General features: G+C 55.1%; 1 protein-coding gene across 2 annotated transcripts; it reads left to right on the forward strand.

The window, feature by feature from the left end:
* Window positions 1-534: 534 nt before the first annotated feature.
* MAP3K12 (mitogen-activated protein kinase kinase kinase 12) lies at window positions 535-14,983 on the forward strand. 2 transcript variants are annotated; one of them, XM_058558101.1, is made up of 14 exons: window positions 535-658; window positions 8,756-9,236; window positions 9,562-9,745; window positions 9,903-10,094; window positions 10,373-10,531; window positions 10,673-10,831; window positions 11,536-11,644; window positions 11,905-12,014; window positions 12,123-12,239; window positions 12,362-12,499; window positions 12,673-13,294; window positions 13,487-13,557; window positions 13,653-13,926; window positions 14,355-14,983. In XM_058558101.1, exons 2-14 carry the CDS (start codon window positions 8,792-8,794, stop codon window positions 14,448-14,450), a joined length of 2,676 nt encoding a protein of 891 aa, XP_058414084.1. In that variant the 5' UTR covers window positions 535-658; window positions 8,756-8,791; the 3' UTR covers window positions 14,451-14,983. The 2 variants fall into 2 exon arrangements, with proteins under 2 accessions (XP_058414084.1, XP_058414083.1); XM_058558100.1 differs by lacking the exon at window positions 535-658 and adding an exon at window positions 7,915-8,122.
* The last annotated feature ends 47 nt before the right edge of the window (window positions 14,984-15,030 follow it).

A 15,030-nucleotide genomic window follows, 5' to 3' on the forward strand; every position in this document is an offset into this window, starting at 1 on the left:
AACGAGGGGTCATCCAAGAACATTGGAGGGCGACGGGGTATTGAGCTGAGTGGATCCCAACTGGATGGAACTGGAGTGGTAACAATTAGAGGAAAGAAAGCTGGCAACGTCGGTATGACGGGGGAACAATGCTAGAGCGCTGGGGGTTCCCATCTGAGGGGCTGCTGTCTCAGGGTAAAGAAGGGAGTTTATAAGACCGGTCATAGGGGGCTCCTATGGAATCAGCATAAGGCCTGAGGTGGGACTGCCATAGGACACCGCCAGCAGGGCGGTGAGAGACCCAGACGGGCGAGGGACGAGCCTGGAGCGCGCCGGATGGCAGCAGCGGGCTCCTTTAAGAGGCCGGCGGCTCCAGCGCAGCATCCCCCGCTCAGGGCGTGTCCGTCCCGGGGGGCCAGGGGCGGGGGCCTTGGAAGGAGCGGGAGTTCAAGCCGAGTGAGGACGGGGCTAGGGGTCGGGGGGTGGGGGGAGAAAGCTGGGGCTGACACCCGTGCGCCCGGACACCGCGCGAGCATCGCCCGTGACAGCGCCCCGGGTCCGGTCGAGGGCAGCGGGGGGAGGAGGAAAGGAGGAGGAGAAGGAGGAGGAGGCGGGAGCAGCATCCGGAGCCGAGCTGCAGCAGCGCCGCCTTTTGTGCTGCGGCCGCGGAGCCCCCGAGGTGAGAGCCGGGCCGAGTTGGGGGGGGTGGGGGGCAGGGATGGGTCCGGGTCCTGGGATCCGGGTGCGGAGGGAGGGTCGGGATGCAGATGTGGCAGGGTGAGGGAGCGTGGCGCGGGGATGCTGAGGCTGTGGGGATAGAGGAACTGGGGACCTGGACCCGACGTCTGTGGGGATGGGAAGGAGGGGAACGGAGCCTAGGGACGCCGCGGCCCAGCTTGGAGGCGAAGGGCCTCCAGAGCTGGGAAGGACTGTATGGGGTGGGGGTTGGGGGGTGATTGGGGGACAGACCTAAAGGACAGCGGGCAAGAGAACACCCTCCTCTCCTCCCACTCATCCTCAAGAAGGGGGAGAGGGAAGGAGGAGGAAGAGTTTTGGCCCCTGAGGGAAGGAAAGGAAGGACAAGGCCTGATGTGTGCACCGTTCCCCTCAACCTGCCCCCCCCACACACACACACTCCCCTGAGGATTATAGGCCTAGAGCACCTGTTCTGGGATATCCAGGTGATGGTCCCCCCCTTCCCGCTGTGATGCCCCCAATCCTCTCCAGCTGTGGCATTCACCTTCTCCATCCAGCTGTTGCATCCCCCACCTCCACCATTCATATGTGGTTTTCTCCCCCTCTCTCTCTCCATCTCCTCTGGCTCCCCTAACCCATTTCCCCAGGCCAGGCCTTTCCTGGACCTCCTCCCTTTTCCCCACATACTCCTCAAACTCCTTGGCTTAAAAATAAGTTAAGAATCCTATCCCTAGAGTTAAGTCTCCTGTTAAGCATGGCCTTGGCTCAGGGGAGGGAAGAGAAGGGATCAGAGGCTCTATAGACAGTAGAAGGAAAGAGTGGGGTGTCTCTTAGAACTGAGGGAGGAGTCCTGACTTTTAGCTCCGTGCCGCGCTCCCTCTTGGTAGGAGTTAGTGAGTGGCCCTCAACCAAAGCAAGTGCACATGAGGAGGTCTCTCCCCGCCCGGAGTCCTTCTGTGCCACAGTCAGTGCCTTCCTCTAAACACCATTTCCCTTCCAACTCACAGGATGGACTCCATGGCTCTGGGCGCCCTGATTTTCAGCCAGAGGGTCACACCAAGGGAAGGCGAGCAGAGGGGATACAGGAAGGGAAGGCCCCAAGTGCGCCCCAGGCCCTCCTGTTCAGACACTGAAGTTCCTCTGAGCTGTAGGGCCTGCTTTCTCCTGTCTCACACTTACGGGTGGGCAAGAATGTCTGCCCTCTCAAGCCTGCCACTCATCTCTTCACTCACAGTGGGACTGGGGTGATGCTGGGAAGACCAACAGTGTGATACCCCAACTCCAGCACACAGGAAAATGCACAAGTAAATATCCATCCCCTAATAAAACCCAGTTATGGGCAGAGGAGGCAAGAAGTTTAAAGAAGGAAGTGGCTCAGGACTTCCTGGGTGTCCTTCCAGCTGAGGATGGCAAAGCCCCTCTAAAAACCAACTGCTCTTTTCCAGTTCTTCCCTTGGCGGTGATGATGTGGGAGTCTGGCTTTGCCAGAAAGAGCTCCCTAAATTCTAGTACCCGCTGGCCTGGACTGTTCTAATACCTACTGCCCTGCCTGGGCTGGGGAGAAAGAAGGGATTAGGGAATCAACCCTTCAGGAGTCCCTGCTGGGCAGAAGGAGGAGAGTGTGGAGATGATGCCAGCAGCGGACAGAGGGGCTTCATGAGGGCTAGCCACAGAGCCTGGTCTGTCTGCTTCATTGGCTCCCAGCAGGACTAGGGTCACGTGTGTGTGTTGGGGGAAGGTGACGAGGAGGCAGGGACACTACAGAGGAGAGTAAGGACCATCGGGGATAAAGAGCCCTTGCCCTCTGGCTCCTTCCTTCTTTGTTCTCCTTTTTATCCCTCGTGTTGTCTACCTCCCTTTCCACCTGTACCCTCCCTACTGCCTCTTGCTTTGCAGAGGAGGAAAAAGGAAAGAGGGATGGGAGTCACACTTATAAAAAACCTGCTACTGCTTGTTAGAAACTGTCCACATGGCTGATGTTTATAGGGAGCTTCCTGGGGGCCAACTCCTGGGCCGAGAACTTAATCTGGATTATCTCAGTAATGCTCCTAACAAGACAAGAGTTACGTAGTGTTGTCATCATCTCTATTTTAGGGATGAGGAAACTGAAACTTAAAGAACTTAAGTAATCTGTTCAAAGTCAAAAAATCAGTATGTGGTGAGAGTTTAAGATTTGAACCCAGGCCTGTCTGACCCGGAGCCTGTGTCTTAGCCTCCGCGTCATATGGTGCGTTACCACTGTGTGACACAGGCACCACTGTCCCCATTTAGAGATGAAGGGACTGAGATTTGTTAAGAAGTCTCATACTCCAGGTCGCCCAACTGGTCAGGAGCAGAGACAGGACCTCCCCCAGCCTCTCTGATTCTCAGGCCATCCACCCTCGCTCTGTAGCACACTGTCCCAAGCTAGGTGACAGGAATGGATGGGCACTCTGTAGTTTTTATTTCCTCTTTTTCAATTTAAAATATCTTTTTTTCTTTCTTATTTTAAAAGCAACTCAAAGTTATTACTGAAATATTAGAAATATGGATAAGCCACAAGAAAATGAAAACACCCACAATTCCGCCTACCTAGAAACCGTTACACTTTGGTATCTCTCCTTCTACATCTTTTTAAATGCACATCCAGCTCAGAAACTTTTTGTTAAAATACGCTGAACTTCCTCCAGGTCCACCTGAAGTCCTGAGTAGGAGGGAAACCCTGTGGGCCATCATAGCTTGCTCCTACCCTCCGCTTCCCCTCATACCTTATTGGGTAGGGCTGAGGGGTGATCCTGAGCCGCGGGGACCAGGGAGACCAGGGGGTAAGGACGGGGTGCAGAGAATTTGGCCTTCTCCCTCAGTCCAGAAGAAGTGGGATGGCAGGATTTGCAGAAGAAGGACTGAGGATCTGGTAGAGGAATGACTGGGGGCTCTAGCACACCACTGCACCTGTGACCCAGTTCCCCTGGAACCTGAACTTGAGATTTGTCCTGGGCAAGTGGAAGGTGGGAGACCAAGTCTCCCTTCTGGTCAGAAGAGATGGCCTCTCCATAACCCACAAAGCAACACCTGGTGTCCAGCCAACCAGGAAGACGAAGCCAGGAGCCAGGCCCTGTGCTCAGGGCATTTCCTAGATCTCCTGCATCCCCTCTTTAACCCACCTCACTCCAGATGGGAGGGTTGGGAGCCTCAGAGAGGTTCCCTTAAACTAACACATGCAAAACTGAGGTTCCAGCTGTGATCTCTCCCAATCCAAAGCTGGCCCTTTGTTCTTAAACAGTACTGCTTCCCTCTCCCTAGCCCTTCACTGCCCGCCCTACTGGGATAAGAGGTAGTCGTGGCTAGGGGTCTCAGGGCTTGACCTGTGTGAGGCTGGGGGCCTGGATTTAGGGGTGATTTCCAGTTTTCCCGAGGTTCTCAGGGGAAGGCATTTCCCCCTCATGAGGGCACTGAGCAAAGCTGTAGTTCTTTCCATCTGAGAAGAATCCTGGGGCCAGGACCATTGATCCTGTAAGAAGCAAAATCAAAACAAGGCACAGCCAAGTGGCCAGCAGGCCCAGCCTGAGGGGTCAAGTCCTTTATCCTCTCAGGCTCTCAGAGCCTGCAGGGGTGGAACAAGCATTCCAAAGTCTTGGGTCTCCTTTCCCTGTAAAGAACTCCCTTCCCACCCTCCTCGAGAGAAAAGGTGAATCTTCCTCCTTTTCCTGAGGGCCAAATGAGGTCCACGCCAGTGGCGAGGGCTCAGTGTGAGGGCCCAAGGTTTAGACAGATGGCCTGGCCTCGAGACCAAGCTCCCAAGACAGCCAGACAGCCAGCGTGGCGTTGAGATTCTGCTGTTGGAACAGGAGGGAGCAAGAAAGAATTCAAAGGGTTCCCTGGCCACAGGCCTCCAGCATCTCAGGCAAGAGAACCTAGGAGGAGGAATAAAAGGGGGGCACTCCCTGCCCCCACTCCACCCTATAGCCTCCTGAAGGGATGCTCTGGGAACCACCAGCAAAGCAGAGAATCTGGTGGCTGAAACTGAATTAGGGCCCCCCCGGGGGATCCAAAGAGCCTCTTCCCTTGGAAGATGTATAGCTCAGAGACCACTCTGTCCCCTCACCCAATCTGGAGCAGAGTTCTGCACTGTAAGCACTTGGGAAATATGGTTGACAGAATGACTGAGGGAGATATCCCCTCCCTCCTGTCACATCCCTGCCCTTCCCCCATCCTCTGCATAATTGATGTCCAGGGAGACAGCTCCCCTCCCCCAGGGTGACCGAATGTCTGGGCCAGGGGCTCCTAGCCATGCTATCCCCACAAAGCCCTGGCACCAAGGCCCAGCTGGGGGGCAGTAGGACACAGCTGGCAGGTCAGAGATAAAGGAAGCAGAGAGGGGGGTGTGTTTGGGGAGAGAAGACTCTCCGGTTTACTATAGCTCCCTGGGGCCTCAGCTTTCCCCCCACTCCTTCAGGTCAATCTGGAAGAGTGGTTATTAGCCTGAGAACAGGGTGGGGGTGGACTGAGCCTGGCTCTACTCGTCCCTTGGTCCCATCTCCCACTTCCTCAGCTACTCCCACTGCTCTAAAAGACAAACAGGTGGAATGGCTTCTCTCCCCAGTTGCTGGCCCTGGATACCAGAGGGCCCTCTGGGGAGGCCTGGGGAACTGGAGGGAGGCTCGGCTGCAAGTGTCTCCGAGCACGTCACCCTCTCTGTGCCTAAACCTCCTAGTTGCCAAACACGAGATGAAGGCTGAAAAATTCCTTTAAAAAGCCAGGTGTTGTGCCTACTCAAGGCTCAGCTTCTAAAGAGAAAACGAACTGGGGAGGACACAGACGATCCCCGTGTTGTTCAGCCCTGTTCCATCTCTTTCCGACACCGACCGCTCTCCCTCCCCTCGGCGCCCGGCTGAAGATCTGTCTGCATGCGGGGTCGAGGGCGGTACGGGAAGGAGCTCAGCACAGATGCGGCTGGCTGCTGGGCTCAGGGGTCCACGCCCGCGATCCCCGCAGTCATCCCGGCCACCAGCACATGGGCCAGCCAGGGTCAGGGGCGGGGCCCAGGCGCAGCCCCACCCCCGCCGTCGCGCTCACGTGACCCTGGGCTAATCTTGTCCTGGTGACTTCACGCGCCGCCTGGGCCCAGTCGTCATGGTTACTCCGCAGAGCTTCCCCCAACCCTCTGAGTCCCCTCCCCTTCCCCACGCCGACCCCCTCCTCCCGCCGCCGGGCCCCCGCCCCGCCCCCAACCCCGCGCCACGTGACGGCCGGGAAGGAGGTCGGGAAGAGGGAGGGGGCGCTGGGGCCGTAACCCCTTCCTCTCTACTTCCAATGGCCCTTCCTTGGGCTTCTAGCGGGCGTCCGCGTCCCGCGTTCCTCATTGCCGGCTGCCTGGGCGGGAGCGCGGAGAGCCCCGGGCCTTCGTTCGCATTGGTTCGGATGGGAAGCCCCTGCTTGGGGGGCGCAGGCGAAAGTCTTGGGGTCCTCCAGAGGAAATTCTCTGGTGTATTGCCGCGTTGCTTGGCGTGTTTGTCATTTGCATTACAGTGTACATCCAACCTCTTGAAGCCGCCTATATCTCGTGGGATATGGTGGGGATTCGGAGGCTGGACCTGTGACTTCAAGTCTCTGAGCCTCCGTTTTCTCAGGAGCATAAAGGGAGCAATGATAATACCTCCTTCACTGGGTTGTTCTGAGCAGTGAGGGGGCTAATGCAGACGTAGTGTAGTGCGGGCCTTAAGACGATCCTCCAGGGCGGATAGAGCAGTGGTTCCACCTTACTGAGCATCTGCCTGTGCGCCTGGTGCTGTTCGAAGGCCTGGGATCCCATGCGAAATCGTCGGTCTCAGAGGACCCAGACGCCCGACCACCCTGTGCGTCCAGGATAATGAGACCATGCTGGAGGAAGCACAGGGGGCTATGCCAGCCCTGAAGGGACATTAACCCAGAGCAGCGGGGAGGACTTCCAAGATGAAGTGAGACCTGGAGGACAAGAGAGAGAGCTTGAGAAGCGCCTTACAGGCAGAGCAAGCCTGGGGGCGGAGCTTGAGCCTCTTCTAGCTAAGTCACCCTAGGCAGGTTACTTAATACCTCTGTCAAATGGGGGCTCAGAATGCCTACCTTCTTGAGTTTTGTTTTGAGGGTTAAATGAGCTAATGCGCCTATAACAGAGGCTATCATATGTAGTAAGCCTTTGGTAAGAGTTAGTTACCATTCTCATTAGGTGCCCCGGCACAAAAGCCTGATGTAGCTTGGTGGCAGGCTCAGTTCTGTATGGCCTGGGTACCAACAGCAGTGAAAGATGAGGCTGGGGAGGGGCCAGAGCATGGAGGTGAGGCCGCTGGACCAGAGCTGTGGGGGCTACTAAAGGGTCTGAAGCAGAAGAGGAGCTGCAAATTCGTGTTTTAGAAAGATCCTTCCAAAGGCTGGTGGAGAATGGGGGCGGGGGTGCTTGGAAGAACTTAAGAGACCATTTAAGAGGCACTTCCTCTAGGCCAGGTGACACAGCTAATGAAGCCTGAATTAAGGCAGTAAAGTGAGACTAGAGAAGAGAGACTGGAACGCCATTGGGGTAGAGCATTTCACATGTGCCAGGCATAATCAGAATCTCCTGAGGTGCTTGTTAAATATGCAGATTGCAAGCCCACCCCGCACCCACTGAACAAGTCTTTGGAAGGCCTGGCAATTAAGTGTTATAAGAGCTGAGACCATCAGAGGAGCCAAATCTCCATGTCTGTGTCATCCAGTGAGCCCTTCTTGTGTGTAGGTTCCGGCCACCCCTCTCCCGCTGTGCTTTAGAGGCTCTGATGCAGGGGTTCAGGAAGGACCCTACTGTAAGGGCATCTCAGCATTTGGTAACTGACCCGATGTGGAGGAAGCTGGCAGACCAGAATGACTCCTGTCGTCAAGCTCTGGACAAGTTTGGTGTAGGCTGAAGAATTCGCTGTGCCTGAATGATAGCTAGTTTATCCCTTTGTACAGCTGGAGAAACTGAGGCTCAAATACAGCTTGCCTGAGGTCACGCAGCCAGTAAGCCTTGGCAGAGGCAAGGCTGGAATTCAGATTTTTAAATGGTTGCTTTTTCAATAGCACCCAGCTATGAATTGGGACAAATCTCCATTGTTTAGAAAGCTGGGTCTTGGTTTGGGGAGCTGGGGACCAGGCAATGGAGAAAGAGGAGAGGAGACAGGGCCTTCTCTAACCGACCCCTGGGGGAGCAGCTGGACTAATGGGAGGTGCAAGCGGGATGAAGCAGCCGGCTTGTCCTGACAGCTTCTGCATCCCCAGTGGATGCTTCTGCCTTTTCCTCCAACTGTGCTGGGGGTACAGTGGAGCTGACTGGTTACAACCTTCACTTAACCCAGAGAGGCCCATGTGTGTACCTGTGAGCATCCTCGAGGGAGACCCAGATGTGAACCCTGAGTGTGCCTTAGGATGGCTCTCACCTGCATTTAGTGTCCCTAGGAGGGCCTTGGCTGTATCATGTGTAAGTACACGAGTGTGAGGCCCAGGTGCATCACCTGTATGCAGGAGGCCCAGGAATGTCATCTGAGAGTGCTGAGTAACACTACCGCCAGTGTCACCTGTGTGCTTCAGTGTGAGGGAGCCCTGGGTGTGTTACTATCATGTGCCTAAGGTTAGGACTCAAAGTAAAAGGTGGATATCTGAGAGACCCTATATGACACGTGTGTGTGCATGTGCACCTCAAGTGAAAGAAACTTGTGATCTGGAGGTGAATTACAGTAATCTTACGGGGAGAAGGGAGCTATTCTGTTACCATGATACTTGAGTCCCAGACATATTTCACCGGTATGTACCTGAGTGGGGCATTACCTGTGTCTAGCTGAAAATGACACTCAGGTATGTTACATGTATACCTGAGTAAGGAAAACTTGTGTTATTACTAGATGCTTGAGAGGAAGCCTGTGTATCAGGTTTCCTAAGATGGGCCCTGGTGAAACTTGGAGGGGGATGGGTACCGGAGGGAGAGGCACAAGTGTTATTTCCAGGAGGGCTATTGTGAGCCCAGCTCTCCAACCTGTGCTTCTGCATTTAAGGTGATCATTCTGAGCTGGTGTACCTGTGGCTTTGACACTCCCTCCCTCATTTGTTCCCACAGGGCCCACCGCTCACCACCACACCGGGCCCAGAGGCCATGGCCTGCCTTCATGAGACCCGCACACCCTCCCCTTCCTTTGGGGGTTTCGTGTCCACCCTAAGTGAGGCGTCCATGCGCAAGCTGGACCCAGACACTTCCGACTGCACCCCCGAGAAGGACCTGACGCCTACCCAGTGTGTACTTCGAGATGTAGTGCCGCTTGGTGGACAGGGTGGGGGCGGGCCCAGCCCCTCCCCAGGTGGAGAGCCGCCCCCTGAGCCTTTTGCCAACAGTGTCCTGCAGCTACACGAACATGATGCAGGGGGCCCAGGGGGAGCCACTGGGTCCCCTGAGAGTCGGGCCTCCAGAGTTCGAGCAGATGAGGTGCGGCTGCAGTGCCAGAGCGGCAGCGGCTTCCTGGAAGGCCTCTTCGGCTGCCTGCGCCCTGTCTGGACCATGATTGGCAAAGCCTACTCCACAGAGCACAAGCAGCAGCAGGAAGGTAGGCCGAGCCCTCCCTGACTGCCTGAGCCTGAGATCTGTGGGACAGTCCCATCGAAGTCACCTGATGTCCCTTTCTCTCCACAGGGCCCAGTTATAGTCCCTTATCCACCCCGCAGCCACTGACTTCCCAGCTTCTTTTTAGGTCCCCCATTCATTTCCTTCCCTGTCCCCCCAAATCTAGTCGTCTTGGCCTATTTTGGCAACTTTTCTGCCTTGCCTTCCTTGAGTCATTTTGGTCAACCCAATGCTTTCCCTTGAGCCTGTCCGTCACAAGGCCCTGAGTGTGGCTCTCAGCCTTGTGGCACTGTGCCTCCTGTCCACAGACCTTTGGGAGGTCCCCTTTGAGGAGATCCTGGACCTGCAGTGGGTGGGCTCAGGCGCCCAGGGTGCTGTCTTCCTGGGGCGCTTTCACGGTGAGGAGGTGGCCGTGAAGAAGGTACGGGACCTGAAGGAGACCGACATCAAGCACCTGCGAAAGCTGAAGCACCCCAACATCATCACCTTTAAGTAAGGTTCAGGGCCGGGACCTACTTGGGCAGCAGGGATCTACCTCACCCTTCCTAAAGGAGACACTCAAATGGGACAAGTGGGAATGGGGGTTCCAGGTGTGAATCAGGCAAGTGCTGGGCTGGCTGAGGCCTTCATACTACTGTTCCGCCCCCAGGGGCGTGTGCACCCAGGCTCCCTGCTATTGCATCCTCATGGAGTTCTGCGCCCAGGGCCAGCTGTATGAGGTACTGCGGGCTGGCCGCCCTGTCACCCCCTCCTTGCTGGTTGACTGGTCCATGGGCATCGCCGGTGGCATGAACTACCTGCACCTGCACAAGATTATCCATAGAGATCTCAAGTCCCCCAAGTGAGTAAGCAAGCAAGCAGGGAGAAGCTGATGTGCATGGTCTCCTGCAGGTGACCCCACCCAAATCAGTGTGGCCATCTTCCCGCTCCAGACCCTGTCCTAAGTCCATGTGGCCATCTCAGAAACCCCTCCCAAGTGAAAGTCCTATCTCGGGAGGGCTGTGGTGAGTCCCCTGCCTCTGGGTGTCCCAAATGATTTAAAACAGAAAGGAAGAGTTGTTGCAGCTGGATGAGGTGTGTGGAGGGGCCCAGACCCCAGCTGACTACACTCTTTACCAGCATGCTAATCACGTACGACGATGTGGTGAAGATCTCCGATTTTGGCACTTCCAAGGAGCTGAGTGACAAGAGCACCAAGATGTCCTTTGCAGGGACAGTAGCCTGGATGGCCCCTGAAGTGATCCGCAACGAGCCTGTGTCTGAGAAGGTCGACATCTGGTGAGGGCCAAGCTGAGGACGGAGATAGGTGGCCAGCAAGGAGGGAGGGGGCTTCCAGGGCCTGAGTTCAACGGAGATGAGTCTGTAGCAACCAGAGCCCCTGGAAGGACCCCCTCCCAAGTGATGTCCCCTCATCCCCAGGTCCTTTGGTGTGGTGCTGTGGGAACTGCTGACTGGTGAGATCCCCTACAAAGACGTAGACTCCTCCGCCATCATCTGGGGTGTGGGAAGCAACAGTCTTCATCTGCCTGTGCCCTCCAGTTGCCCAGATGGCTTCAAAATCCTGCTTCGCCAGTGCTGGTGAGGACAGCCTGGCAAAGCTGGGAAGCAAAGGGGTGTTGCTAATGACTAGCTAGCACCCAGGCCCAGAATCCCGAACAGGGAAGCGGAGACAGAGCTCCCAAGGTGTGGATCAAGAGGACCACAATGTAGAACAGGGAGGAGTTGGACTGACCAGTAATCTGCAGGGGTGCATTAGATTCAAAGACAGACAAACTTAGTGTGACCTTGGGCAAGCGGTACCCCTCTGAACCCCTTTCCTTATCTGTAAAACAGGAATAACAGTATCTGCTAGACAGGGCTGCTGTGAAGCACCTGTGAGGGACTGGCACAGCCGCTGAGCACGGTCAGTTGAGTCTCAGTAGAGAGACTTAGAACACAGGCGGGAAGGGCCCTGGACCCTTGTTCGGAACCTAGACCCTGAAGGAAGGTTGAAAATTTTTAATCTTTGGTTAAGCATTTCCCAGTGTTTCTTTTAATGGAGTTACTCAGAAAAAGGTTTATTTTGGCAAACAAGTTGGAAAGTAGGATTAAACGCGTTTCCATACTGCAGGACTTTGATATGCTAATGGTAGAGTAACATTTCCTAGAGATAGTTGACCAGGGAATTCTTTTGTCACAGAATACGTCCTAGGATTGGGTTCTCCAGGACACACTTTGGAAAAGGATGCTCTAGTTCCTTTATGGTCCTCCCTGAAATTCCTTTCCAACTCCATTCCCTCCAGGAACAGCAAACCACGAAATCGTCCATCATTCCGACAGATCCTGCTGCATCTGGACATTGCCTCGGCCGATGTACTCTCCACACCCCAGGAGACTTACTTTAAGTCCCAGGTGTGCTGTGGGTAGGAAAATGAATACCTCAACTCCCTTTCAGAGATAATGATGCCCTTTGAGGGGAGTCGGGGAAGAAGGGTTGATTGGGACAGAATAGCTTAGCTCCTGGAGGGCTGAGACCCAGTCTTGGTTAGTCCTGTGCCCCACTTTTTCACTCCAACACCAACTTGCAGCAGGGCACACACCTTGCAGAGGCTTTCTACAGGTCTGCTGGGTGAAGGGATGTCCCTCACTCCTCATCATCGCTCCACCCACAGGCAGAGTGGCGCGAAGAGGTAAAGCTGCACTTTGAAAAAATTAAGTCAGAAGGGACCTGTCTGCACCGCCTAGAAGAGGAGCTGGTGATGCGGAGGAGGGAGGAGCTCAGGTGTGTGCCTCTGTTCGGGAAAGTGACTTCGCCAGCAGGGACTGTGAAGCTGGGATAAATCATGGCACCAGATGATTTATCACTTGGGGACCCTTCTGCCTGTTTCAGACACGCCTTGGACATCAGGGAGCACTATGAACGGAAGCTGGAGAGAGCCAACAACCTGTACATGGAACTTAACGCCCTGATGTTGCAGCTGGAGCTCAAGGAGCGGGAGCTGCTCAGGTAACCATACATGCCCTTATGTACCACACCCTGTCTTCATGGGGCTGTGCCTGACTCAGAGATCCTGATGAGCCTGGGTCCCCCTTTCTCATCACATGCCCAACTGAGGTGTCTGTCTTTAGGAGGGAGCAAGCTTTAGAGCGGAGGTGCCCAGGCCTGCTTAAGTCACACCCTTCCCGAGGCCTCCTGCATGGGAACACAATGGAGAAGCTCATCAAGAAGAGGAATGTTCCACAGAAGCTGTCACCACACAGCAAAAGGTGGGACCAGAGTTCACAAGTGCTGAGTTTCAAGAATGGCAAGAGAGATGCCTGAGAGGCAGGGATAGAAGTCAAGGATGCCAGGAAGACGGGTATTTAGATGGGGAGAGATGTGCTTTGTACTGCTCAAGGTTAATCTGTTAATCTCAAAAGTACTTTCCCTCTCCCACCAGGCCAGATATCCTCAAGACTGAGTCTTTGCTACCTAAACTAGATGCAGCCCTGAGTGGGGTGGGGCTTCCTGGGTGTCCTAAGGGCCCCCCCTCACCAGGACGGAGTCGCCGTGGCAAGACCCGTCACCGCAAGGCCAGTGCCAAGGGCAGCTGTGGAGACCTGCCTGGGCTTCGTGCAGCTGTGCCAACCCATGAACCTGGGGGACCAGGAAGCCCAGGGGGGCTAGGAGGGGGACCCTCAGCCTGGGAAGCCTGCCCTCCAGCCCTCCGTGGGCTCCACCATGACCTTCTGCTACGAAAGATGTCTTCATCGTCCCCAGATCTGCTGTCAGCAGCACTGGGAGCCCGGGCCCGAGGGGCCACAGGAGGAGCTGGGGATCCTGGCTCACCACCTCCAGCCCGGGGTGACACCCCACCAAGTGAGGGCTCAGCGCCTGGCTCCACCAGCCCAGATTCACCTGGGGGAGCCAAAGGGGAGCCACCTCCACCAGTTGGGCCCGGTGATGGTGTGGGGCTGCTGGGAACTGGAAGGGAAGGGACGGCGGGACGGGGAAGCCGGGCTGGGTCCCAGCACTTGACCCCAGCTGCACTGCTGTACAGGGCTGCTGTCACCCGAAGCCAGGTACAGTATAGGAGGGTTCCTGAGCTCTTCTCCTCTGTTCTCCCTGGGGTCCAAGTCCACAAATCACCTCCCATATTATGCTTTTGATCTTAAGCCATTCCCTACTTAACCCTTTATAACTGTTCCCTTCTCCTGGGTCCCGTTGATAACCTCTTCCCACTCTTGACCACAGTCCACTCCTCTCTCCTGCAGAAACGCGGCATCTCATCAGAGGAAGAGGAAGGAGAGGTGGACAGTGAAGTAGAACTGACGTCAAGCCAGAGGTGAGTGATGGACTACAGGACGTTAACAGCATTCTTTTGCTTTCTGGGCTGTAATGTGCAGATCCAAAGCTGTAGTCCATCTCTCCAACATATAGGTGGCCTCAGGGCCTAAATATGCGCCAGTCATTATCTACCTTCAGCTCAGAGAATCCATCGGATGGTGAGGAAGGCACAGCAAGCGAACCTTCCCCCAGCGGCACACCTGAAGTTGGCAGTACCAACACTGATGAGCGGCCAGATGAGCGGTCTGATGACATGTGCTCCCAGGGCTCAGAAATCCCACTAGACCCACCTGCTTCAGAGGTAGTTTCTGGCCCTGAACCCAGCTCCTTGCCTATCCCACACCAGGACCTACTCAGAGAGGAGCAGGTGAGTCACAGAAACAACTAGGTACTGGACAGGGAGCAGATGCCTGGTCATTTGAGAACTACTGGGTAGACAAATGCAGAGGCCAGAAAGCTAGCTATTTAGCCCCCAAATCACTATCTGAGCCTGTTTCTTCCCATACCAAAGGGCAACTTGCCACATGGTGGAATTTGAGAGGCCTCTAGTATAGAGCACCTAGTATGGTTAGTAGGAGTGGCTTGCATGGGAGCTATAAACTGCAGCCAGGGAGGAATCCTGAAACTAGCAGTCTGGTGCCTTGGAGAATGGCCTGAGCAACTGAAATGTGGAGGCAGTAAAATCAATAAGCTCCTGATGACTAAAAAGACCTCAGTGAAGAATCTTGAAAGAAACTACTTGTAATACCAAGGGATGCTGACCTCCCCTCACTGCATTTCTCCTCTTCTTCATAGGGCCCTCCCAATCCTGAGGACTCAGACTGTGACAGCACTGAACTGGACAACAACAGTGGTGAAGCCTTGCGGCCCCCAGCCTCCCTCCCTCCATGAAAACCACTCTTATTCCTGTACATAGAGAAATATTTATATAAATAATATATATGCGCCACATAATCAACAGAGAAAGACGGGGCTGTCCCAGCCTTAAGTCAGGCTCAAGGAGACTGACCCCTGACCAATTCACCTGATAAACTCTGGGGACACTGGCAGCTGTGGAAATGAAGGACAAGTACTGCCCTAGAGCTGTGGGGAGGGGCAAAGTGGCCCCTTCCTGCTTCACTCATTATGTTCAGCAAACAGGCAATACAAAAGCCAGACTTGCCTCCTATGTTCCTCTATACTCTTTTCCCCCCCAAACCCTGGGGAGTAGGAAAGGGAGCCACTTAGACTGCACTTTTTTTGTTTTCCATTTACTGTTTACACATTTTGCACTTGGGAGGAGGGAGGCTAAAGCTGGGTCCTCCCCTCTGAGGTTTCTCAGGTGGCAATGTAACTAATTTCTTTGTCCCTCCATTTCTCTGCCCAAGCTCTGGCTTAGGGCCTAGGGGGAGGTTAGGAGATTGTGAAAGCATGTGATGGCTCAGGCTGAAGGACTGGGGTGTTGGCTCAGGCTGAAGGACTGGGGTGTTGT

Source organism: Diceros bicornis, chromosome 17 (genome assembly GCF_020826845.1).
Source record: "Diceros bicornis minor isolate mBicDic1 chromosome 17, mDicBic1.mat.cur, whole genome shotgun sequence".
In the NCBI taxonomy this organism is placed as follows: domain Eukaryota; kingdom Metazoa; phylum Chordata; class Mammalia; order Perissodactyla; family Rhinocerotidae; genus Diceros; species Diceros bicornis.